Source organism: Leopardus geoffroyi, chromosome B1 (genome assembly GCF_018350155.1).
Source record: "Leopardus geoffroyi isolate Oge1 chromosome B1, O.geoffroyi_Oge1_pat1.0, whole genome shotgun sequence".
Lineage (NCBI taxonomy): Eukaryota > Metazoa > Chordata > Mammalia > Carnivora > Felidae > Leopardus > Leopardus geoffroyi.
The window spans coordinates 28016534-28043542 of NC_059327.1; the positions used below are offsets into that span (position 1 = coordinate 28016534).

General features: G+C 36.9%; 2 protein-coding genes across 8 annotated transcripts in view; one reads left to right on the forward strand and one right to left on the reverse strand.

The window, feature by feature from the left end:
* GTF2E2 (general transcription factor IIE subunit 2) overlaps nucleotides 1-27009 on the reverse strand; it is an 80316-nt gene that overhangs the window by 36430 nt on the left and 16877 nt on the right. For all 5 annotated transcript variants that reach the window (XM_045455986.1, XM_045455997.1, XM_045455966.1 and 2 more), the window contains one exon: nucleotides 12819-12910. In XM_045455986.1, coding sequence (XP_045311942.1) covers nucleotides 12819-12910 — 92 coding nt within the window. The remainder of the gene's footprint in view (nucleotides 1-12818; nucleotides 12911-27009) is intronic.
* SMIM18 (small integral membrane protein 18) lies at nucleotides 5062-25653 on the forward strand. 3 transcript variants are annotated; one of them, XM_045456067.1, is made up of 3 exons: nucleotides 5062-5163; nucleotides 17546-17792; nucleotides 25121-25653. In XM_045456067.1, the coding sequence occupies exon 3, from the start codon at nucleotides 25159-25161 to the stop codon at nucleotides 25453-25455; it is 297 nt and encodes a 98-aa protein (XP_045312023.1). In that variant the 5' UTR covers nucleotides 5062-5163; nucleotides 17546-17792; nucleotides 25121-25158; the 3' UTR covers nucleotides 25456-25653. The 3 variants fall into 3 exon arrangements, with proteins under 3 accessions (XP_045312023.1, XP_045312031.1, XP_045312015.1); XM_045456075.1 differs by lacking the exon at nucleotides 5062-5163 and adding an exon at nucleotides 24425-24487 and having other exon boundaries at nucleotides 17420-17792; XM_045456059.1 differs by lacking the exon at nucleotides 5062-5163 and having other exon boundaries at nucleotides 17424-17792.

The window sequence follows — 27009 nt, forward strand, 5'->3', positions numbered from 1 at the left end:
ATACAACTCCTAGGGAACACAATTTGGCAATATAAATGCATTTAAACACTTTGACACAGCAATCCATTTCTAGGAATTTACCTTACAGCACAACTTAAAATAAGTGACACAGTCACTGCAGCTCTGGTTGCAAAAGGAAAATATTATAAACAATATGTGGCCAGCAATAGATTAAATCACCCAGACTGATTAAACTATAGAACATCTATGCTACTATACAGATGTTTAAAAAGAAAATGCAGATGTTCTCTATGTGCTAATTTGGAAAGCAGTCCAGAACAAATTATTGAATAAAAACATGCAGGGTCACCTGGGTGGCTCAGTCAATTAAGCGTCCAACTTCAGCTCAGGCCATTATCTCACAGTTCATGAGTATGAGCCCCGTGTCAGTTTGTGAGTTCCAGCTCACAGCCTGGAACCTGCTTCAGATTCTGTGTCTCCCTCTCTGCCCCTCCTCTGCTCGCGCGTGCTCAAAAAAATATATCAACATTAAAAAATAAAAAAAAACTTTTTTAAAGTCCTCCAAACAAAACCCTCCTGTGAATTTAAAATCAGTTCATTACAGGAGCGCCTGAGAGTCTCAGTTAAGCATCTGACTCTTGATTGTGGCTCAAGTCATGATCTTCGCAGTTGTGACATCCAGCCCCATTATCAAGCTCTGTGCTAAGTGTAGAGCCTGTTTAAGATTCTCTCTCTCACCCGCCTCAGCCCCTCTCCCCCGCTCACACACTCTCTCTCCCCCCACCCAAAAAATCAATTCATTGCAAAAATTAAAAACCCTGTTGATGTTTGCATGAACTGACTGGCATAAGGACAGATGGAAATTTACTAACCAAACTCACAACTTGTGTGATGGATTAAAAAAATTAAAACCATAATTTTGTAATTATGTACTGTTGTCAGTACATTTTGCATCCCCTCTCCCAAATACTGCAACCTCTCCAAAGACTTCCATGCCCAAACCCTGAAACCTGTGACTATGTTACCTTATGTGGCCCAAGGGACTTCACTGGTGTGACTAAATTAAGGATCCTGAAATGGAGAGATTATTGTGAATTATCCAGGTGGGCCCAATATAATCACAAGTGTTTCTAAGGGGAAAAGGGAGACCTCCGAGTCAGTGATGGGACAGTGGAAGAGGTCGGAGTGATGCAAGAAAGGACAGGTATCATGAAATGCAGACAAAATGCAGACAGGCTCTAGAAGTCAAAAAAGAAAACAGGGGCACTTGGATGGCTCAGTGGGTTGAGCATCCGACTTCGGCTCAGGTCATGATCTCACAGTTCACGAGTCTGAGCCCAGAGCCTGGAGCCTGCTTCATATTCTGTGTGTCTCCCTCTCTCTCTGTCCCTGCCCTGCTCACACCCTCTCAAAAAATAAATACGTTAAAAAAAAAAAAATTTTTTTTCTTAAAGAAAAAACAGGAAGTTCCCTCAGAGAGTCCCCTGAAAGAACCAGCCCTGCCTACACCCAGACTTCAATCCAGTGAGATGGATTTTGGACTTCTGACTTCTAAAACTGTAAAATAATAAATTTGTGCTTTTTTAAGCCACTAAGTTTGTGGTAATTTGTTACAGCAGCAATAGAAAACGAATACCTGTACTTTCTTCCCTTTAAATCTATAAATCTTGAAGTATTTATAGCTATACATCAATTAAAACCAAGTATCCAGGGGCGCCTGGATGGCTCAGTCGGTTGAGCATCCTGCTCTTAATTTCAGCTCAGGTCATGATGTCACAGTTTGCAGGATTGAGTCCAGCCATCAGGCTCTGTGCTGACAGCACAAAGGCTGCTTGGGAATCTCTCTCTCCCTCTTTCTCTGCCCCTCCCTGCTCACACAAGAAGATGCTCGCGCGTGTGAGAGAAGATGCTCTCTCTCTATATATATATATACACACACACACGTGTATATATATAAATAAACTTTAGGAGGGAAAGTAAAAAATAAACAAAATAGTTATTCTGTATCCTCCATTAACACTGATTAAATCTAACATATTTGCCTTAGTTTTCTTCACATTAAAAACTTTCCCCCCATTAAGTTAAATATAAAATTATCAAAGGCCAAGTTAATCTTAAAATCTAAGCAGAAAAGAATGAATACATCTCAAGAAAAATAAAAAAGCACTAGCCCTATGTTTATTATTATATTTAAATTTAAATATGGGATTTTTACAATCAGAACAAGCTCAAAAACGAGTAATATTCATTGTATGAAAGCCTAACCATTTTCACTGAACTATGTAAACAGAGAAGCCAAACACAGCTGTCAAATTATCAAGTGAAAACCTGTTATAACAAAATGAGGGGGGGAAAAAAAAGAGCAAGAGAGATAAACCTGAGAAACTCAAAATTACTTCCTTATTTCTTGCTCTTCGATCAGGAGTTAAGAAAAATGAAAAAAAAAAATGAAGGATGCATAGAGAGACTATGTAACACTCTAAAGCTAGTTTTCAGTGAAGAACAATTACACACCTTTGTTAAATTCCTTCCTGATCACTAGATGATTTTTGGTGTATTGCATTTTGTATTTTATTTCGCTATTTTTTTTCTTGCAACTTCGTAGAAATTGGCTTTTTTTATAGTGGCCTTATTTTTATCAACCTTAATTCTAATAGCTTGCATATTCTCTTGGCTTTCCTATGTATTTAATCATGTCATCTACAGTTCTACTTCTTCCTTTACAGTTTTTACATCTGTTACTTCTTTTTTCCTGCTTCACTGCACTAGTGGGGACTTCCAGTGTAATACCCAACAGATGTTGTGACGATCAGTACCTTTTATCTTTTTCTGACCTCAGGAGAAAACCATTCACTGTTTTACCCTAAGTATTTGGGTTTTCACAGATACCATCTCATCACAGGGTGCTTGACCAGTATTCCACAGAATCCTAGGGTTCCACAAGATGTCACTAGGGGGAGCATGAGAAACTGTGATTCTAAAAAATAAACATCAATTCTGCAACCGCACATACCATGCAACCTGAGGGCTCACAGCAACAGGCAAACTACTGAGCAGCCATGCCAACGTTTTCATCAGGTCTTTTAGCACCACATGGCAAGTAGGGCTATGTTCACTTGGACAAGCCCGTTACCAGTTTCCAACGAAATAGAGAGAAGCCACTGATAATTGGTAAGCTCTATATTGCACAAACGGGAGCACAGTAGGCTGACAATGTCAGCAATTCCCTTCCAAATTACCTCCCCTAACCTCCCACTATACAGCGCCAACTCACTCACGGGAGTTCACAAGCTCTGCTGGCAAAAAGGAAATCTGAGGGAAATATTCATTCTGAACAAGGAATTTGTACATACCAGGACTCACCTGCCCCAGGCTGCTTTGCTGTTGTAAATGTTGTAAAACACAGATCACATAGTAAAAAGAAGTAAAATACATTGTGAAGTGTTTGTTTTTTGAAATATTCTCATTTAATAAATCCCTGTGGTTTGATAATTTGTTAGCATTTGTTTTATAAACATGTCTGACAGTCCAGTGCAATGTTTTTTTAAGATGAGATTAAGTGAGAGAGAGGATTCAAAGCCCAGGCCCACAAACAATTCTAATAAGGTTAGAAATCAAAAACTATAATCCCCTGTTGAATCACTTTATTGTACACCTGAAACAAATATAACATTGTATGTTAACTACACTAGGATTAAAATAAAAACTTAAAAATAACTAGGGTCACCCAGCTGACTCAGTCAGCATGCGACTGGATCTAGGGGTTGTTAGGACCCCATATTAGGTACAGAGTGCTTAAAAATAAAATCTAAAAAAAAAAAAAAAAGGGGGGGGCATACCATTCTAATGAAAAGCTACTCGCCAATTTTAGATGGGCTGGTAACCCAAGGTGTCTTATTTCACTGTACACTGTCTGTAGCAAACAATATGTAATGGCTCCGGCAAAACTGAAAAGATTCTTAACTATAAGTCACAGACACTGGACACAGTCAATGTACTTAATATTTTAAATAGCTACTGGAATCTCAAAACGAAACAGAGTTAAGCTTTTGTTAAAAATAAATAAATAAATAAATAAGTCACATTCAGTGAAAAAGCTCAGGAAACAAGTTATTGGTAATAGAACTTACTGCCCAGAACAGAGGGGACTTAGAGGAGGGAAATCACAGTTGGTAGGAACCTAATAATGACAACATGTCAAATGATAGTAAAATGCACAGCATGAGAAATTGAAAAGTACCAAAAAGTATAAGGTAAGTCGACAAACTGAGGACACATCACATAATGCTTCACAAATTTAACAAACTAACAACAGCTTGTCTATGCAAGTTGACAAATCAACAGGTTTCACTAATAAATGTAGTAATTTATTCACTATTCACTATTCATCATTTTTCACTAATAAATGTAGTTTGTGCAGAATCTTTAAATGACAAATTTCAAGAAAAACTCCTCTGCCACAAAGAACTGCCACGACAAAGCAAAGAGCAGGATATACTTGATGTAGTGCCTTCACATCTGGAAACAAAGGTCTCTCTTAGAGTAACTGCTCTGTTATTTTCACTGATGTGCCCCATCAATGGTTGGCTCAATACAAGGTTTTAACTCTCGTGAAAAAACAAATATTCTGATGTCGTCACAAGACACTATTTCTTCAGAGAGGTACTGGAATCAAAAACCCTTGAAATGAAAAATGTCCCAAACGATGCTTTAAAAATGATCTGCTTTATTAAGCAGAGACTAGTGCACTTCAACACATAAATCTATGTACAGAAATTCAGTGGCTTAGCAGAGGAGTCCTTGAAAGAATATTTAAGCTGAAAGGTGAATTTCAGCTGAAAGGTCGTACTTTACTGAATGCTTTGAAAATGAAGAATGACTGCAGAAGCCAGTTTTCATAGCAGACATTTTTTTAAACCTATGAACTGGCTGAACAAGTTTCTGCAAGCCTCAAAAACAATGCTTTAAGTGATAAGACTTCGAAGGAAAACAGAATCTCTGGAAAAGTGTGACAAAAGAAAATTCTGTAATGCTGTTCGGTCTGGAGAATGAGGAAGGATATTAGCAAGTCTCAAGCATTACTGAAAACCACCCAGAAGAACTAAGAAAACAAAATTAAACAATGTTTTTCCTACCTTTCAACACAAATCTACACCTGGAAGAAGGACCCTTTCTCTGACTCTTCTGTTCATCTGAGAACAAGTAAGTTGCCTACTTAGATAAGGTTTAAAAAAAAAAAAAAAAATCGTAGATGGGGCCCCTGGCTGGCTCAGTCTGTGGAGCATGCAAATCTTGATCTCAGGGTTGTGACTTCAAGCCCCTCATTGGGTGCAAAGATTACTTAAAACTAAAATCTTTAGGGGAACATGGGTGGTTCAGTTGGTTGAGTGTCTGACTCTTCACTTCAGCTCAGGTCATGATACCAGGGTCATGGGACTGAGCCCTACGTCAGGACTGGAGCCTGCTTAAGATTCTCTCTCCCCCACTCTGTGCCTCACCCTCTCTCCCTGCTTGCTCACTCTCTCTAAAAATAAAATAAAATAAAATCTTTAAAAAATATCACAGAAAAAACTGAATTTTACCTATACTACTGACTCACATTAAAGCTGATACCCTATCTGGGAAGGAGGAACCACACAAAGGAAAAGAGTAGGCTAAAAAAATAGGACAAAATACAAAGACAGAAAACTGACATTCTCTACTCAACAGAAAACTGACAATTATTATTGACTTATCATATCCACAATTTACTGATTAGATAATAAACATGAACTATATATATAACAATTTTTACAAGATTCTCTGAGACCTAAAAATGATAAAATATTTCAAGGGTTCTTTCAGGGTACAATGACTGACAAAATGCTCTTCTACTGGTTTAAGGCAGTTTGCTTCTACTACTAATTTGTTATAAGTTTTCATCATGAATCAGTGTTAAATTCTGTCAGAGGCTTTGTTTTGTATGACATGACCTCTTAATATGACTTCAACTGTTTTTTAAATATTAACTACCATATTCCTAAAATAAACTTCATCATAACATATTATCCTTCTTATATATATGAGTAGATTCCATTTGTATCTTTTTAAGGATTTTTACATCTGTATTTATGAGATAATGGTGTATAATTTAAATACTTTATTTAAAACTGTAAATAAATTTGTGTTCTGGACCCAACCCTGCTATCAACCAGAACTGTCCCTATAATAAGCTAGCCATTTAATTTCCCTGGACTTCAGAGTTTCTAAATTCAAATATAATTGTTAGAATTAATTCAGACAGGAGCTAAGCCAGTGTTTCTCAAACTTCAGCCTGTATCAATCACCTGAAGGGCTTATTAAACCACAGACTGTTGAACTGCTTTCCCAGAGTTTCAGACTAAACAGATTTAGGAAGTGGCCCTCAAATTTTCACTCCTGGTAAATTCCCAAGTTTAAAAAGAAAAAAAAAAAAAACAAAAACTACCTAGGTGATGATGATGATGCCATTGTTTGGAGAATGACACTTTGAGAACCACTGGGCTAGTAAACCAAAATAATCAAATTTTTCAACATGATGGGTTTCTTTTCATGTTTATTTACTTTGAAAGAGAGAGAGCAAGAGCTGGGAAGGGGCAAAGAGACAGGGAGAAAGAATCCCAAGGAGGCTCCACACTGCCAGCACAGAGCCCAACACGGAGCTCGATCTCACAGAACCATGAGATCATGACCTGAGCCAAGACCTGAGCCAAAACCAAGAGTCAAACACTTAACCGAATGAGCCACTCAGGCACCCCTCAACATGATGTTTTAAATAACCAAGATATATCCACATAAAACCACAATAAAGGGTAATGGTGAGAACTGTGAGAACTGAGAAAAAATCATTCTAATAAAAACAAAGTGCACTACAGGGATATGTTGTCTCAGGACTAGTGTCACATTAGGAGAAAGTGGCATCCTTCATAAGGGAATTTTCAAAATAATTTTTTTTTAGACAACACTTTTAAGCAATGATATTTGTTTTACATTAACTTTTTCTATTAAAACCCTTCTGGGGCGCCAGGGTGACTCAGTTGGGCATCTAACTCTTCATTTCAGCTCAGGTCATGATCCCAGTGTCGTGGGATCAAGCCGTGTTGAGCTCTGCACTGAGCATGGAGCCCTATTGAGATTCTTCCTTTCTCTTTCTTTCTCTTTCTCTCTCTCCCCTGCCCGCCCCCCCAACCCTGGCTCAATCTCTCTAAAGCAATTAATTAATTAAATCCTTCTAAAATGGACCATGAAATTCTTCTATCTTTTCAAACAAGTCCACTAAACATTTAAACATCTCAGTAGCTAGTGAGATGTGTTGGGCAGTTTGTCTGTGTGCCAAATGTTCTCAGTATTATGATTTTGAAGTTCTTGTATCTGCCTTCAATTTTTTTTTTCCTGTTTAGTACCCCTAAACCCAATTAGCAAATCCCACTGTGCCTATCTTAAACAGTCCTCTTACGGTGCCCCTTGAACTTTCTCCATATAATTTCTACATAATTTTCACTAAGCAATTAAAAAGTTCCTCTTTAAATAAATGAATAAGTTGTAAGGAGTTTTCTGTTATTAACTTTTTTGCTTCCTAAGCTCTTGGTTTTATCAGATCTTCAAAAATGGGACAGCTGAAAACCTTCCAAGAATCAATCTACAGATCACCTCCCATATGTATTCTTTTCCCTTTTCAAAAATAGGCCCTCTCCTGTTTACAGCAACAAAAAAGGTAACACTCTCACTTCCACCTAGAATTTATGATACATTGCCTGGAGATGTAATAAACTCTGGGGACCCCCAAAAAAGGAAAGTCAAAAAATATTGTTTGGAAGAACAACTTATAAACAATGAAGTGTCATAAACTATCTACCATAGGGCTTCTTATCTTTTCTAGTCTTATATATTTTTCTAAGAGTTAAAAATAGGATATTTTAGCTCCTGCTAGGATATTCTGATGTGATATTGTCTGTGAGCAATTCAGAGCAATTTCCTTTAAACAACTTTATCTCTTCCAACCCCACATACCCCACACTTCCATGCTGCACTGTCCAAAAATGCATTATTCTTTTGGGAGAGGCTAACAACAGCAAAGTAAATAAAGGGAATATTGGTAAGAAATATCTAACAAGAAAACTAAATTTTTTGAGTACTTAAATATAAGTAATTCTCTTCAGCAATTCTCAAACCTCATTCCATGAATATCTATTAGCTTAAAGAAAAAGCACATTTAAAAAGCTTTAAATATCAATTAAGCAATATCAATTAAGAGGCTGACTTTATAACAAGTACTTTCCGGGAACACCAAATTATTCAAATTATGCTCCATAAAACCCACAAAAACTATATACAAACTATTTTAGATTAAGTGTGCATTATTCGACATAGTTAAAACCTATTTTGTAAATCATATGAAACTTTTATTCTAAGTAAATTCTCATATCTTTTGAACACTTTAATATTCTACCTCTAGTAAAAAAAAAAAAAAAATCAGTCATAGCTCACTGTAAGAATGAATCATTTTTAGCAATAGGTATTCTTCTACTTTATCACTAATTACCCCAAAATAAAATTTATGGCATTATTTCTGAATCATTCCATTTCTATCTAAAAGCTGAATGCCAGAGATCAGAAGATGTAAGTCCACACATTTAGAAAAGCAGTAACACACTTTTCATATCCCTTCATATTATTAATTTATAATGATACAAATAGGTAAACAGCCTATTTGTTTTTAAAATTATAAAAAGGATAAATTAATTCTATTGGACTCATCATATAATTTTAACCTCAACTACCTTAATAGTATCTTTCAGTATGCAATTCTATAACTTCTCAGTGGTTTTTATATTACTTAAAATATGCTTAACCTATTTAACTTAAAAGGAAAAGATATTTTATGATTAAAAACAAGTTTGATATAGCTGGTTGGTCTGACAATGGAGACGAGCTGTGTTAACTGGAAGATACTTTCTATAAATATAACAAGCTAAACTTTCAACCTACAGGTTTTGACTAAAATATATTTATATACATAATAAGGTAAAAGCATCTTATGAAAAAACTCCATTGGCAAACATGCACTGAAATTAATAATGTTTTTGGGAGGGGTGTCTGGGTGGCTCAGTCGATTGAAGGTCCAACTCTCAGTTTCAGCTTGGGTCATGATCTTGTGGTTTCGGGAGTTCAAGCCCTGCATTGGGCTCCGTACTTATGGTGCGGAGCCTGCTTGTGATTCTCTGTCTCCCTCTCCACCCCTCAACTTATGCTGTCTCTCCAGCTCTCAAAATAAATAAATAAACTTAAAAAAATAATATTTTTATTTTCTCAATGACTTATGATTATATCAGGTTAAAGAAAATGCCTATAAGGGGAAGAAGGAGGAACTGATATAATTAGACATTTGCTAAGTCTTGGTAAAGTCTTTATGATATACTTCATAAAAAATTAGGACCAGGTAATAAATCCTTTGACAAATTAGGTGATTCTCATTCTTTTGCTTTCAACAAAACTGAAGGAGGAGAACCTAATAAAACATTCAACTAATGGATGCTTGATGATAAATCTTTAAGTAACTTCTGATATAACTTGGAAGGTTTTACTATCACAAAACTTCCAGCAGAATGAGCTTATTTAAATGAATACTTATTTTTTAATAAATAAACAACCTACAAAATCTAAAAAGAACAGAAATTGGTGCCAAATCTGATTTCATTCTATCAATACATATTACATATCTCCAGATACAAAAACTTCTGGAAGAAGAGAGGAGACAATTCCATTCACTTCATTAAAAAATGAACCCCGAGGGCTGCCTGGGTGGCTCAGTCAGTTGGGTGTCCGACTTTGGCTCAAGTCAATGATCTCACAGTTGATGTCTCTCTCTCAAAAATAAACAAAAACGTTAAAAATAAATAAATAATGCCAAGTGCGCCTGGGTGACTCAGCTGGTTAAGCGTTCAACTTCAGCTCAAGTCATGAGTTCGAGCCCCACGTCAGGCTCTGGGCTGACAGCTCAGAGCCTAGAGCCTGCTTCAGATTCTGTGTGTGTGTCTCTCTCTCTCTCTGCCCCTACCCTACTCATGCCTCTCTCTCTCTCTCTCTCTCGAAAGTAAATGAACATTAAGAAAATTTTTTTGAGAAAATGAACCCCTGCTGAATAACTATCACACACAAAGCAAATTTTATCAAAATTTTAATATATGTAAGTTATTCTAATCAACTGTGTGCTAATAATTTTGACAGTAGTTAGAACCTTATGGTCACAAGCTTTTTGTTGTTGTTGTTTTGTTTTGTTTTTTTAATGTTTATTTTTGAGAGAGAGAGTGTGCGCACAAGCCGGGAAGGGGCAAAGAAAGAAGGAGACAGAGGGTCCGGAGTGGGCTCTGTGCTGACAGCAGAGAGCCTGATGTGGGGCCCAAGCTCATGAACCATGAGATCATGACCTGAGCTGAAGTTGGATGCTTAACTGACCGAGCCACCCAGGCACCTCAAGAAAAACATTTCCAATTCCAATTTATATATAGTATTGTAGCAAATAAGTTTGACAGATGATGATTAAAATATTTTCAAGAATAAAAATAGAGAACATTAGGATAAAATGCACTGGAAGTAACAGAACAGACATACAAGTTCAAAAGGAAAATAATTAAAATTTCCAAACATATGTTTGTGTTTATATTTTTAATAAATAATGGGACTTAGAACCCCTTAGAGGTATTTTGTTGAAATGTGACAATATATCAGAAATTCCATCCTTTTGCTGAAAAACTGTTATTGTCAATTTCAATATGTGCAAAGGGACACACAATCTCTGGAAACTGTTTCAGGAAATAATTGAGCACAAATTTGAAGATAACAGTCCTAAAGAAAGTGAGAAGTAAGGGTCATACAGATTAAGTGAAGACTGTTATCAACAGAGTAACAAAAATATGACATTTGAATGTCAATCTCCCTCAATAAACTAACAGCCATGAGGGCATATTTTTCTAGGTGGTCCCACCATTAATGCTATAAATAGCATACAGGTTTTAATAACTTGTTTACCACATAGGGGAATAAGTGGATGGAATGAATAGTGAATATGTATCAAAGTGTATTATTTGATAATGGGAAATTACAAACTAACTGATTTCTACTACAAGTCAAATATAAACTACAAATTTCAGTCAGAGTCAGACATTGACATTAAGTCTCTTAAATTACACAAGAAAAGGCCTAACAAAAAAAAATTTTGATTTCTATTTTAAGCAATACATAGCTGAAATTTGAAATAACAAAAACAGCATTTTGACTTTTTTGAAGAGATACAAATAGTAACTAAAAAGGAATGAGTTTGGCAGAAGGGGGCAAATTTGAAATCATTTAGCCATAAATGAAATTTCATTTTAATAAGTGAAGTTAGGACACAAGGTCTTTGGTAAAGCCAAAATGTTATAAGTTCAAAACTTACCTCAAAACAAACAAACAAACAAAAAAAAAACCAGTATATCCTCCATCAAATCTTAAATTCTAAGTCTTTTGTGAGACAATGTTTTTCTAAGACCTTCAGTAATTTTCTAGTTTCCTCCTCCAAAGATGCAGAAATGCCATCATCACCATATGCCTGAACTACGTAGTTTTTACTTTTCACATCGGTGGAAATAAGAGTATGCAAATCATTCACATCTTTCCACTGGTTTTGCCAGCAAGTATTGAGTAATTGGAAGGTGACTGTATCTACTGCCTGGGCTAATTTATAAGTGAAATGGTGGGCTTAAATTGTATAGTTGAATTAACATAAATTAAATATGGGGCGCCTGGGTGGCCCAGTTGGTTAAGAATCCGACTTCAGCTCAGGTCATGATCTCATAGTTTCATGAGTTGTAGCCCAGCGTCAGGCTCTGTGCTGACAGCTCAGAGCCTGGAGCCTGCTTCTGACTCTGTGTCTCCCTCTCTCTCTGCCCCTCCCCTGCTCATGCTGTCTCTCAAAAATAAACGTTTAAAAAAAATTTTTTTTTAATTTTTTTTAACGTTTTATTTATTTTTGAGACAGAGAGAGACAGAGCATGAATGGGGGAGGGGCAGAGAGAGAGGGAGACACAGAATCGGAAACAGGCTCCAGGCTCTGAGCCATCAGCCCAGAGCCCGACGCGGGGCTCAAACTCACGGACCGCGAGATCGTGACCTGAGCTGAAGTCGGACGCTTAACCGACTGAGCCACCCAGGTGCCCCTAAAATTTTTTTTTTAAATATACTTAAGTAACTTGTAGCAGTACTAATCTGATATAATGTAAAAGGCTTAAAATATTTTTTAATTGGATTTTATTTTATTTTTTTATTTTATTTTATTTTATTTTTTAATTTACATCCAAATTAGTCATCATACAGTGCAACAAGATTTCAGGAGTAGATTCCTTAGTGTCTCTTACCCATTTAGCCCATCCCCCCTCCCACAACCCCTCCAGTAACCCTCCATTTGTTCTCCATATTTATGAGTCTCTTATGTTTTGTCCCTCTCCGTTTTTATATTATTTTTGTTTCCCTTCCCTTCTGTTCATGTTTTGTCTCTTAAAGTCCTCATACGAGTGAAGTCATGATTTCTGTCTTTCTCTAATTTCACTTAGCATAATACCCTCCAGTTCCATCCACGTAGTTGCAAATGGCAAGATTTCATTCTTTTTGATTGAAAAGGCTTAAAATATTAAATATTTTTTAGTTTTACCGAGGTGTAGTAGGGATACAAAAGACTGCACATATTGAAACACGCAATTTGATAAATTTTCACATGTATATACAAATTTACTTCTGAAAATCCCAATCCTCTTCCCCTGCCAAAAAGTTAAATAGGATTTGTGTCATTTGAGAAAAGTACTTACCTTCATGTAATTCACAATCTTAGCAAGAACGCCAAACTTATACCCAGAGCTTCCTGACAGAGCTTTCAAGTTAAATGATCCATTGCTATGATCTGGAAATGAAGTTCAAAAAACAATTATAACATGTTCCTATTAGATTTGATTATGACATTTAAGCAGCTAAGATTTTTAACTCTAGTAAAACATTTCTTGTTTCGAGTTTTTCCACCCAGTGTATTCTACCCTGTAAAATTTTGGCGAACAATTCAAATCCTTGACTGTATAATAAATTTATCAATTTTCGCACTAAGAATAGGAACAAAGTATAAATAATTCAAAAGCGTTAAAATACATTTCTTCTATAAGTACCTCTGCCTCACTCTTTCCTTAATTCTGATTAGATTTTCTCCCAAGATTAGAGGCATGGTGTTTTTGTTTTTATTTTTGTTTCTTTTTTTGAAAGAGAGAGAGAGAGTACCACCCAGGCACTCTAGAGGCATGGCTTTTTTTTTTTTTTTTTAAAGTTTATTTAGTTTTAAATTTTTTTAATATTTATTTTTGAGAGAGAGCGCGCACACACGTGCGTGTGCACAAGCGGGGGAGGGGAAAAGAGAGGGAGACACAGAATCCGAAGCAGGCTCCAGGCCCCGAGCTATCAGCATAGGGCCCAATGTGGGGCTCAAACTCACAAACCGTGAGATCACGACCTGAGCCGAAGTCAGATGTTTAGCCAACTAAGCCACCCAGGCAACCCTATTATTTTGACAGAGAGAGAAGGTGCAAGTAGGAGAGGGTCAGAGAGAGAGGGAGAGAGAATCTCAAGCAGGCTCCGCACTGTCAGTGCAGAGCCCGAAATGGGGCTTGAACCCACCAACTGTGAGATGATGACCTGAGCCAAAGCTGGACGCTTCAGCACCCCTAGAGGCATATATAGCTTTTTAAACAAGAGGATAATACAAATCTCAATCTGACACACGGAGCTTTTCTAATAAACTTAAAACCATGAGAAATGAGTAAATTACTTCTGAGGTATAAAAAGTTCCATTTATCACCTATTACATCAATTTCTATCAATGTAAAGCAAATGGGAATAAAAGAAATGATACAATAACTAAACTTGAGAGATAAGCTAAGGAAAAATAAATTATAGGCACTGCCACTGCAAAAACATGGATGCTTAAAAAGGGATGGCAGCATGAGGGGCGCCTGGGTGGCTCAGTTGGTGAAGCACCAGATTTCAGCTATCTGCCCCTTCCCTCCTCATGCTCTCTCTCTCTCAAAAATAAATATTAAAAAAAGGGGGGGGGAATGACAGCAGGAAACAAGGAGCAAATCCTATAGAAGATAATTTGTTTCAGAACTTGTTATCATTTTGTTACATTTTATAGTCAGAAAACCTAATCCTACCATGAATCACAAATGCATTCCATTAGTCATAAGGAGGAATAGTTCAAAAAGTAAACTCATCATAAATACTAGAAAAACATTTCAGGGACACCAGTCGGTTGAGCATCCAACTCTTGCTCAGATCATGATGCCAGGGTTGTGGGTTCAAGCCCCACAACAGGCTGCACACTGAGCATGGAGCCTACTTGAGACTCACTCCCTCTCTCTCTCTCCCCCTCCCTCTGCTCCTCTCCCTGGCTGGCACGAAAGAAAGACAGAAAGACAGAAAGACAGAAAGAAAGACAGACAGACAGACAGGAAAGAAGGAAGGAAGGACGGAAGGAAGGAAAGAAGAAAAGAAGGAAGGAAGGAAAGGAAGGAAGGAAAGAAAGAAAGAAAGAAAGAAAGAAAGAAAGAAAGAAAGAAAGAAAGAAAGAAAGAAAGAAAAGGAAGGAAGAAAGAAAACAAAAAAAGCAAAAAAAAAAAAACAAAAAAAAAAAACAAAAAAAAAAAAAAAAAAAAAAAACAACACCAGAAAAACATTTCAGAAGTACACATTCTATTAGCAAACCATAAACTCAGATATAAAGTTCTCATGTGGCTGATCCACAAAGGAAGAGGTTAAATAAAAAGCAGAGGTGGGGGGTGTAATCTCTAGCACCAGTTTTGTAACAATTTAAACAAATGAATGCATTAGAACAGTGCAAGTCAAATGTAACGAGTGTCAAAGATCCAAAAAGAATAGCTTTTTTTTTTTTCCAGAGAATAGTTTTTAGATGGCAACATAATACTTCTTTGAGATTAGTTCACAAGACTGCTTTACTGAACATGCTTTTTTTGAGACTAAAACAAGACGATATACAGTTTTCCTTTAAAAATCAGTTATAATTTTAACAACTTAACTGGCACATTAAAGTCTACTATGTTTCCAAAAATAATATTATGAATGCCTTACAGGCATGCTTTCACATTATTTCAATTACGAAATACTATCTACGTGGTTCATTTTACCAAGGTGTTCGGGACACTTTAACAACAACAGCAATAACATTTACTGAACACTACTATTTGCCAAATGCATGCTAAATATTTATTTTCTCATTTAATCCCTCCCAAATAACCTGTCTCCCTTTAAACATAAGAAAACAGAGAAGTAGAAGAATACAGATTCAAATGCAGTTGTAAACACTGTGATACTGCCTTGTATAAGAATCATTAATGGGGCACCTGGGTGGCTCAGTTGGCTAAGCATCTGACTCAGGTTTTGGCTCAGGTCATGATCTTACAGTTTCATGAGTTTGAGCCCCGTGTTGGGCTTTGCATGGATAGTGCAGAGTGCAGAGCCTGCTTGGGATTCTCTATCCTTCTCCTTCCCTCAATGTCCCTCCCCTGCTCACATGGTCTCTGTCTCTCTCAAAATAAATAAGTAAGCTTAAATTTAGAAAAAGGATCATTAACTAGCCCTTAACACAGACTATTTCATCCGAGATGGGCTATTATTCAGTCAGAGTATAAAAATTCATAAGTGCAGATTTAACGTTTTACCTTTAGTAAAATATTAAGTTTATCCTAGTGATGAATCATTACATTCTACTCCTGAAATCATTATTACAGTATATATTAACTTGGACTTCAATTTAAAAAAGAAAAAGAAAAGTTTATCCTATACTCCTCTGTAAACAACTAAGTGGGAAAGCTATGAAAAGCAGATGACACTATGTTAAGGATATGCATTACACAAATGTTCAATCATGAACTACATGCAGTTTTGTTTATCATGGAGTCTTAAACATTTAGCTAAGTGCCAGGCAGAGTAAACACTCAGTAAATATTAGCTGAATGAATGAATGAAGGTAGTAAGAGTATTTCTATGTACTCCTTTATAGTCCAAGAAAATAATTCACTAATTTATCTATTATTTTATTTATTTTTAAATGTTTGTTTTTGAGATGGTGGAAGGAGGGGCAGAGAGAGAGGGAGACAGGATCTGAAGCAGGCTCTGTGCTGACAGCAATGAGCCCAATGCAGGGCTAGAACTCATGAACCGTGAGATGATGACCTGAGCCAAAGTCGGACGCTTAACCAACTGAGCTACCCAGGTGCTCCTATCTCTTATTTTTAAAAAATAATGTGACCTATAAAATAAAGCCTGCATAGCAAGCATTTGTCTGCTACTGCTATAATAGCCTCTCCATAATGTATAACCTTGATACTGTTATGTTGGGACCCCACACAACTCTAAATAATAGGTCATAAATACAAATATTCTAGCTTCAAAGCACTGAAGTTGTGGATTGTTTTGCCAGTTTTTAAAAAAGTTTTGAGTATAGTTGACACACAATGTCAGTTTCAGGTGTACAACACAGTGATTCAACTTCTCTACAGGTCATACTATGCTCACAAGTATAGCTACCATCTGTCAGCACATAACACTATTATAGTATCACTCACTATATGCTGTACCTTTTATTCCTTTCTTACCATTTAAATTTCACAGACTGATTCTTTTTAATGTTTTATGTCTTTATTCTGAAAGAGAGAGAGAGAGAGAGAGAGAGAGAGTGCACGTGAGCAGGGGAGGGCAGAAAGGAGAGGGAATCCCAAGCAGGCTCTATGTTGTCAGTGCAGAGCTCAATGCAGGGCTCGAACTCGTGAACCGTGAGATCATTACCTGACCTGGGCCAAAATCAAGAGTCAGATGCTTAACTGACTTAGCCACCCAGGCGCCCCATTTCACAGACTGCTTTTTTTTTTTTTTTTTTTTTTTTTTAATTTTTTTTTTTTCAACGTTTATTTATTTTTGGGACAGAGAGAGACAGAGCATGAACGGGGGAGGGGCAGAGAGAGAGGGAGACACAGAATCGGAAACAGGCTCCAGGCTCTGAGCCATCAGCCCAGAGCCTGACGCGGGGCTCGAACTCACGGACCGCGAGATCGTGACCTGGCTGAAGTCGGACGCTTAACCGACTGCGCCACCCAGGCGCCCCAACACAGACTGCTTTTTAATGTAGGTGGTGTACCTACCAAAACTAACCCTATCCCAACGAGCAGAGCTGAAAACCTTATTTCTTTTCCCTTAGAATTTCTCCTAAATCAAACCACCACATGGAAATAATCATTTCCAGAGGGCAAGATTTATAGAGAACACAAGTACTGAAAGAAAATATCATTTATGAGATTTTATGCCCACTTCCGGGAGGAAATATTAAGCTGGTAAACCTGGACTGTTTGTTTCCTAGGTTACTACCTCTCTCAATAGTACCTTCTAGCCCTAGCCGTGAAATACTCACTGAAGGCTCCGAAATTTTATGGTTAAACACTAAGGAATCACCAGTTCATTACTAACTCAAATTCCTTTGCAGAAATTTACCTTAAGGACAAAAAATGAGGCAAGAAAAAGAGGGGACAGTTGATATCCCAGACAGCTCTATTCAAGTTTATGAATGATTTACACTTAAGGGTGGCAGGACTTAATGCAAATGAACGAGGAGGAAACTGTCAGCTGCATTGTGGTTCAACCAATAGAAGCACAGCTCCATCTTGGATGTGCACTGGACTGCATTACAAACAGACGATACCATCGCTTCAACAGCAGCCTTCAGACAAGAGGTAGGTTTATGCGATCTTTTGCATTTAGTAATACATGTCCTTATGATGTAATTTAAAAAATCTTTTACCATAAAAACCAAGCAGAAAGCTTTGTTCCGACTAAAGACCAAAAAAGGCACTGTATTCATTTCGCTGCTTGGTAGGATTTTATTATGAAAATGTGAAGACTGCCTTGTGCTATTTGATAAGCACCCTCACCATCTGTGCCTTATGGAAAATTCATGAGATTTTCTATGAACCTGATCTATATCCAGACCTTAGAGTAAACCATAAGCATTTAATGTTAAGTGGTTACTTGCTAATTTATTTTCTCTGAGCTATTTCATTTCAGCAATTTGGTCTGCCTTAACAAAGGATTTTTCTTAAAGAAAAATCTAGATTAAAAGCAAATCCTGGGCTAAAGCTTTCTGATTATATGTACAAATTATATTGCTGGTAAAAAGCAGTCACTTACAAGAAAGTTTGTTATATTTGTTATATTTTAACAAATATGAGAAAATAGTTCAAAACTGTTTATTTGACTTTGAGTGCAGATGCCGAAAATGCTGAGAAATTGTCATGATTGTGATTTTTACATAAAAATAAAAGGACCATAAAGGTTATCATCATATAGGCTGCATTATACTGTAACCAAAAAGATCAATTTGTGGAGCTTCAGACTTTCCTAACATTTTAATTAAAATTATTCCTTCCAGTTAAATTTTAAAATCTGTATTACTGTAATACACAAGTCATTCTATTATTAAACAACCTTCTTAAATAGCCTTTCATTTTTTATATGGCACAAAAATATCTATTTATAACCATATTTCAATATAATGTTAACATTATTCTTAAACTGATCCTCAAACACATAGCAAGTCTTTTTAATAAACTACATTTTAAAATAAAAAGATGTTTTAAGAAGAACTGGTTAAGGGAGGAATATATGGTACCTTTCGAGGTAGGTATTAAGATTATTTTCATGGCTGAGAGTAACTATTCATGTCTACTAAAAAATCAGTATCAACTACTAGCCAAATTTCTAATTTTATAATAGTCAAGCATGAAAATATTGTTACTTAGTAGGGCTGGAGTTCCAGGATATTACTTACACATACTGATCTAGAGATTCAACTTCTGCCCTTTGCTGATAAATTTATTTCAATTTTAAGACTATTTTCCTAATTTTTATTCATTCCATTTCTTACTCAGCATTCAGAAGCATGAGCAAAGCATCCCTTACAAAGCCCAAAGGTTGCTGTAAGAAGATATTATATCTCCCTAGGTTCAGCACAATGGGGTTAATTACCTAGAAAATATTCCTGCTTGCTGTACAAAGTATGGGACCCAAAAAAAGTCTCAAATAAAAAACCTTGTCAAATAAAACAGTTTACAATTTACATGGAATTTCAGTTACAAATACTCTCCCCTATTATTAGCACTATAATCAGCCTACATCTTCCTGGTGATCTAACTATAGTTAGCACAGATGTAGGTTCACTGCTCTTTCACCAAACTGACCAGACGTGTGGCCTGCCTCAGACAGGTCCAGAGCTGGGTGCACTGCTCTATATCTAAAGGCCAATATGATTAATTGATCATATCTCAAAGTGATATGCTTAAAGGCACTAGAGAATTCAACTCAAGGGTTTTAACATAATTAGAGCAAAAGCATAATTTTATTCTCATCTGACAATTCAAGGTTCCAGAACACTTCCAAGTCTTAGCCCCATAAATATTTCACTAGGGCCTCCCTGAAATGGGAGGGAAAGAAAGGTGAAGAGAATAGATCAAAAGTTAACTAAAACAAAAACAACAAAACACTACTTAATACTCCCCATTCCTGTAATGAAATTTTAAAGGGGAGGAAGATTAAAAAAAGTACACAATTTTTTTTTTTACCATTTACTCTTATTTTTCATAAAGCATGTTTATAGCAGGTACTTGACATAAACTTACATTTTAATTTCAAAAGTACAGTCTCAGAGTACAAGAAAATCCTAATAATAATACTTTTCTGCATGTCTAATTATGTCTCCTCCATCAAAGTAAGTTTCAGATTTTACCCTAAATTTAGCACAAAAAATTGCTAGAGCTCTACTGTACATAAAAATAAACCACATTAAATTTAAGGTAGAAAATGACCCCATATTTCACAGTGTACTTTTCAGATATGCCCAAAAGCTAACTAAAGAGTGAATGTTTTGAGTTGCTCATCAGTTATCAATACACTCACGGGAGAGGCAAACTGTCATCATTTACAACATAAACTGTCATCATTTACAACATGTGTATACTCTTCCTTAAACTGCTTAGACACTTCTAATCAAAATACTGTTTACTGATTCTAGTTTTAATTTTTTAGAAGTAATCCAGAAAACTCAATAAATATATTAAACAGATAGATAACACAACAGACTTTTAAAACCAAAGGAAAGGAATACTTTTAAAATATATTAGTTTGGGTTTGGATAAGTACTATATTCAAATGGTTCAAAAACTAAAATATAACAAGATATACCTTGAGAAATCTCACACACATCCCTGTTTCTCAGCTCTACCCTCCAAGAAACCTACCAAGTAATCACTGTTATTTCTGGTCTATATCTTTCCAAATGTTTGCAGAGATTCAAGCAAATAAAAATATATACTATTTCCCCCTTTCCTACGCATTGTGTCCTGCATCTTGCTCTTTTCACTTAACAGTGATTTCACCTAAAAATCTTTCCTTATCACTACAGTTACTTCACACATAATATTGAATTGTACAGATATATTAATTTTAACCAGAATAGTTCATTGATGGGTACAAGCTAACTTCAAATAATTGAATTTAGTTTGTGTCTGCCTGCCTGCCCCTGTCTTCTCCCTTCTCTTCCCTCCCTCCATTTTTTTTGGGGGGGAGGGGTCAAGAGGGCTTGAAAAATTTTAAACTGTTCACTTGTACCTCAAAAACAAAATAGAATATAAAGTTCCTTAAACCAACTTTCAAATAATTCTTTTTTTTTTTTTTTACGTTTATTTATTTTTTGAGAGACATAGAGAGATAGAGCACAAGTTGGGGAGGGGCAGAGAGAGAAGGAGACACAGAATCTGAAGCAGGTTCCAGGCTCTGAGCTGTCAGCACAGAGCCTGACGCGGGGCTTGAATTCACAAACCGTGAGATCATGACCTGAGCCGAAGTTGGATGCTTAACCGACTGAGCCACCCAGGCACCCCAGAATTCTAACTTTTTTTTTTTAAGTTTATTTGAGAGAAAGTGAGCACAAGCAGGGTAGGGGCAGAGAGAGGAGAAAGAGAGGAGAGAGAGAATCCCAAGCAGACTCCCTGCTGTCAGCACAGAGCCCAACATGGGGCTCGAACTCATGATCTACGAGATCAAGACCTGAGCTGATGGCAGCCGCTTAACCGATTGAGCCACCCAAGCACCCCTCCAATAATTCTAAAATCTCTATTTCATTTTGAAATAGAAACATACATTAGTCTTTATAACTTCTCCTCAGTTTTAAAGTCAATACAAACGAGAAACCCCTATTCATAAAAAGTTAAAATACAAAGTAATAATTTCAGTACAATTTCAACCAGGTAGGAGTTATAGATTTATATTGCCAATTTCTAGAAGGAACAAATTAAAAGTTTGATATGTTAGCAAGACAGGATTATTAGCGAAGTTTTTAATTTGTAGTACTAAAAATTTTAAAGGACTTCCAAAGCTGAACATCTTCTAGGCATTTGTGTGTCTGCACACACGTCACTACTCTGTTAGGAAGGCTGGGTCAAAAAGGACTATTATTTGTCTCCAGTTGAGTCCGTTTCTATGGGTTACTTTACTTGGGTGCATGGTGCTTAGAATCAGAGGCAGCGGGGCGCCTGGGTGGCGCAGTCGGTTAAGCGTCCGACTTCAGCCAGGTCACGATCTCGCGGTCCGTGAGTTCGAGCCCCGCGTCAGGCTCTGGGCTGATGGCTCAGAGCCTGGAGCCTGTTTCCGATTCTGTGTCTCCCTCTCTCTCTGCCCCTCCCCCGTTCGTGCTCTGTCTCTCTCTGTCCCAAAAATAAACAAACGTTGAAAAAAAAAATTAAAAAAAAAAAAAAAAAAAAAAGAATCAGAGGCAGCACCAATGCAGAGGATGGAGGACTGGCCTATCAGGACATCCACATTAGACTCCCAGGGGCACCACTTACCATGTATTCTACATGAATGGCACTCACAACACAATATGAATGGTGCCCCCTGGAGGTCTGCAATGTAGCAGCCCCAGTTTCTGTAAGAATGTGCTAAGAAGTGGAGCATCTGAGGAGCTTAGTCAATTAAGCATCCAACTCTTGGTTTCGGCTCAGGTCATGTTCTCACGGTTCATGACATTGAGCCTTGAGTCAGGCTCCATGCTGACAGCACAGACAGAATCTTGGGATTCTCTCCCTCCTTCTCTCTCTGCCCTGACCCTGCTCACATTCTCTGTCTCAAAATAAATAAACATTAAAAAAAAAAAAAAAAAAAGACAAAAAAAAAAAAAGAATATGCTAAGAAGAGAAAAATTTAAGGGATAAAAGAGGGTAACTCTAAAAGGCTGGGTTTCCAAAGTTTGAAAATATTGTAATGTACTGGGAAGTTCATCACATACCTGTGTTCCAGACAATGTATTTTTGTATGTCCCAGAACTAATAAAAGCAACTGATTCAGTTACTGTCCATTAGTCTGCTGTCCCTTGTTTCAAGATGAAGGATCACCACAAACCATGAAACTGAAGGATTCTTAAATCCAAAAAAAAAAAAAATGAATTTAAGCCTTGACTTCTGGCCTCAGGGTTTTTTTGTTTTGTTTTGTTTTTTGAAAGAGAGAGCACAGAGAGAGAACAAGAGCATATGCATGAGCAAGTGGGATAGAGACAGAGGGAGAGGAATGGAGAGAATCTTTAAAAAAACTTTTTCTATGTTTTTATTTTATTTTTGAGAGGGAGAGACAGAGTGTGAGTGGGAGAGGGGCAGAGAAAGAGGGAGACACAGAATCTGAAGCAGGCTCCAGGCTCTGAGCTGTCAGCACAGCCTGATGTAGGACTCGAACTCACAGACCGTGAGATCATGACCTAAGTTGAAGTCAGACGCTTAACTGACTGAGCCACCCAGGTGCCCCAGGAATGCAGAGAATCTTAAACAGGGTCCACACCCAGCACAGAGCCAGAGTCAGGGCTTCATCCAAGGACTGGTGAGATCATGACCTGAGATGAAATCAAGAGTCGGCCACTTAACCAACTGAACCACCAAGGTACCCCTCAGATCATCAATTTCACCTTCAAAATACACAAAGGAAGAACCAAGTCCATCCAGAGAGATGCAGTTACTTGCCAAGCAAATATGATTTAAAGGAAAAAAGCTTTCGTGTGCCTGGCTGGCTCAGTCAGTAGAGCATGTGACTCATGACCTTGGGTTGTAAGTTCAAGCCCCATGTTGGGCACAGAGTTTACTTAAAAGTGATAAATTATAAAAAGAAAACAAAAACCTTGGAAAGTATTACTTTATTAAAGTTTTAAGATTACATGTATAAAGGAAACAAAAATTTAAGGAATTATACTGTTATGGATTTGGGCTTTAAGTCACTTTTTCATCTTTGTTGGTGTGACAATGCTATGGTGGCTATGTTTACAAACAGAACCCTCACCTTTTAAGAGATATATACTGAAGATGTCTAGGAGAAGTGATGATGTCTGGGATTTGCTTCAAAATAATCTAGGGGCATGGGGCGCCTAGGTGGCATAGTCAGAAGAGCATGCAACTCTTGATCTCAGGGTTGTGAGTTCAAGCCCCACACTGGGTATAGAGATTACTTAAACAAACTTGAAAAATATAATCTATGAGGTAGAAACAAATGGGTAAAGACAAATTGGTAACTGAAGCTGTATTATGAGAATACAGAGGTTCATTATACTCTTACTCTTCAACTATCTTAAAGTTTTGTCTAATTGAAATATACTCTCACACACAAGTATCTTCAGCATTCAGAATACTATCTGGGACACAGTAGGTAAATATTTGTTTATAACAATGAATGAAAGTCTATTTACAACTATGTAGGAAAGAAAAATCACACAAAATAAGTCATTTCTTTAATAAAATAAAGCTTTCAAACTGACAGCAGTCATTGAATTAATAAAGTGGAACTATTTTTTCCCCTTATTTCCAAAATTTTCTCAGTATATAAGCATTTTATAATTTTTTAAAATTAAGTTTCAAGAAGAGGTGCCTGGTGACACAGTCGGCTAAGCATCTGGTTCTTGGTTTCGGTTCAGGTCATGATCTCACAGTTTGTACATCAGAGCCCCTTGCTGGGCTCCATACTGACAGTGCAGAGCCTGCTTGTCGTGCGCTCTCGCTCTCGCTCTCTCTCTCTCCCTCCCCCTCTCTGCCCCTCCCCCATGCACATGCATGCTCACTCTCTCAAAATAAAAAGTAAAATATTCATATCCATAGGTCATTCAGGTATATGAACAGTTAATACTATCATATAGTTAACAACAAAAAAAAAAAAATCCTAAGATTAAGGTCTCTTCATAGGCAACATGAACCTAAAATTTTATCATCCTTATTCTGAAAACCGTCATTATTTAGCTTTCCTTTCTCTAGTATTTTCACTCAGCCACTATATCTTGATTCAGGTCACCTGTCTTCAAAGTTTAAAGGAGAGGAAATAGGAGACAGAAATACACTGAGCCCACAAGGTAAGAAGGATCCTCAAAGTTAATGAGAAAAGCTTTTCTGGGGGCAGTATGAAGAATACCACCTTAAAACACTAAGATTTTTTTGTATTTAACAGATCATTGACCACTGCCTTAGTTAAATTTTAAAACAATTCAGCTTTTTCCCCCTTCTATTAGCAGTTAGTTTCTGTATATAAACCTTAAGCATATGTATTTGTCTAGCAAATGACACACATGAAAAAAATACATGGTATGGGGGCACCTGGGTGGCTCAGTTAAGTATCCAACTCTTGATTTTGCCTCAGCTCATGATTTCACAGTTCCTGAGTTCGAGCCCCGCATCAGGCTCTGCACTGACAGCATGGAGCCTGCTTCAGATTCTGTGTCTCCCTCTCTCTTTGCCCCTCGCCACCCCTTTAAAAAATAAATAAATAAGCATTTAAAAAATATACATACATATATAGTATGGTTTACAGAGTACACTGCCATAGGGTAAAGAAAAAATTCAAAAATACCATTTGGGCATTAATTCTGGCAGAAAATAAAAGAACTCACGTTACCTACGTAGATTTACTAACAAGTCTTAGTACTGAGACTTCAATTGACAGATCCATAGAATTTGATTACATGTATTCATTTTCTACCTTTTTACAGATTCAAAAGAACCAATACAAGAAGTATAATCCCTAAGAATGGCCTCTCTGAGCTCCAGCCTCTGGAATGAAACCACTACATCTGTTTATCAGTACCTTGGTTTTCAAGTTCAAAAAATTTACCCTTTTCATGATAACTGGAACACTGCCTGCTTTGTCATTCTGCTTTTATTCATATTTACAGTGGTATCTTTAGTGGTGTTGGCTTTTCTTTATGAAGTGCTTGACTGTTGCTGCTGTGTAAAAAACAAGACTGTGAAAGACTTGAAAAGTGAACCAAACCCTCTTAGAAGTATGATGGACAACATCAGAAAACGTGAAATTGAAGTCGTCTAGCACTCTACCTAAGATGAACAAAATCTCTGCAAATAACCTTCAACTACTGAAGAAAAAAGGAAAATTTTCTGAGGCCAACTGTTATTATAAAACTGACTCTTGAGGGGCACCTGATGGCTCAGTCAGCTAAGGGTCTGACTTCAGCTCAGGTCATGATCTCGCGATTCGTGAGTTTGAGCCCTGCATTGGGCTCTGTGCTGACAGCACAGCTTCGGATTCTGTGTCTCCTCTTCTCTCTGTCCCTCCCCCCCACTCACACTCTTTCTCTCTCTCACAAAAATAAATAAACATTAAAAAAAAATTTTTTAACTGACTCCGATTCTGAATAATTAAAAGATTTCTAATAGAAGGGAAAAACAAGTTAAATATGCACTTTTTGTGTATCCCTTTCATTAAATATACACAAAATCTTCACGAATGTGAATAAGTTACCCATGTACTTAAAATGACACTTCAAAAACTGGATAAAAGATTCCTAGATTTCAATATTAAGCAGCAAAATGTAAGCTAGAAAACACGAGAAAGATCAAATAACTTTGACCTACACAAACCATGTAGACCAAAACAATAACTACCCTCTGTGTGTTTTGGTAATAAAAATGCTATTTAAAATGCTTACCTAAATCCAAAGTAAAATGATTCCACTTACACATAAAGTCTCTACTTATTAAAAAGCAGTATTTGCTAGTTTACAGAAGACAACTAATACACTTTTTAAAGACCAGTTTTATGTAAAGATTAGAGAGGAAAAAAGTCTGAAAATAGAAAGGTCACAAGTATACATGCATAAAATTTTCATAAAACTGACTTACTGTTTAATAATAAATACATGGTATAAGAAGGATCAGGCTGTTTTCAAACTAAAACTTTCTAGTACACCCTTAAATTGCATTTCTTGAGCTTTTTCTTTTGTTGCTCATATTTATTATTCTCAAGGTCTAAAGATACCTGATGTAGGGAAAGACTGCCAAAAAAAAAAAAAAAAAAGACAAAAGCTAGGACCATGTAACACCTATTAAGAAATACTTCAGTTTCTGGGTGTCTGGGTGCCTCACTCGGTTAAGTGTCCGACTTCAGCTCAGGTCATGATCTCACAGTTCGTGAGTTCGAGCCCCAACATCGGGCTCTGTGCTGACAGCTCAGAACCTGGAGCCTGCTTCAGATTCTGTGTCTCCCTCTCTCTCTGCCTCTCTTTCGCTCACACTCTCTCAATAAATATTAAAAAAAAAAAAAAAAAAAAAAAAGGAAATACTTCAGTTTTATTTCTTGGAATTACAAGGGCTGTAAAGATATTATATTTTAGGGGCACCTGGGTGGCTCGGTCGGTTAAGCGTCCGACTTCAGCTCAGGTCACGATCTCACGGTCCGTGAGTTCGAGCCCCGCGTAGGGCTCTGGGCTGATGGCTCAGAGCCTGGAGCCTGCTTCCGATTCTGTGTCTCCCTCTCTCTCTCTCTGCCCCTCCCCCGTTCATGCTCTGTCTCTGTCTCGAAAATAAATAAACAATAAAAAAAAAATTAAAAAAAAAAAAGATATTATATTTTATAACCCTAATC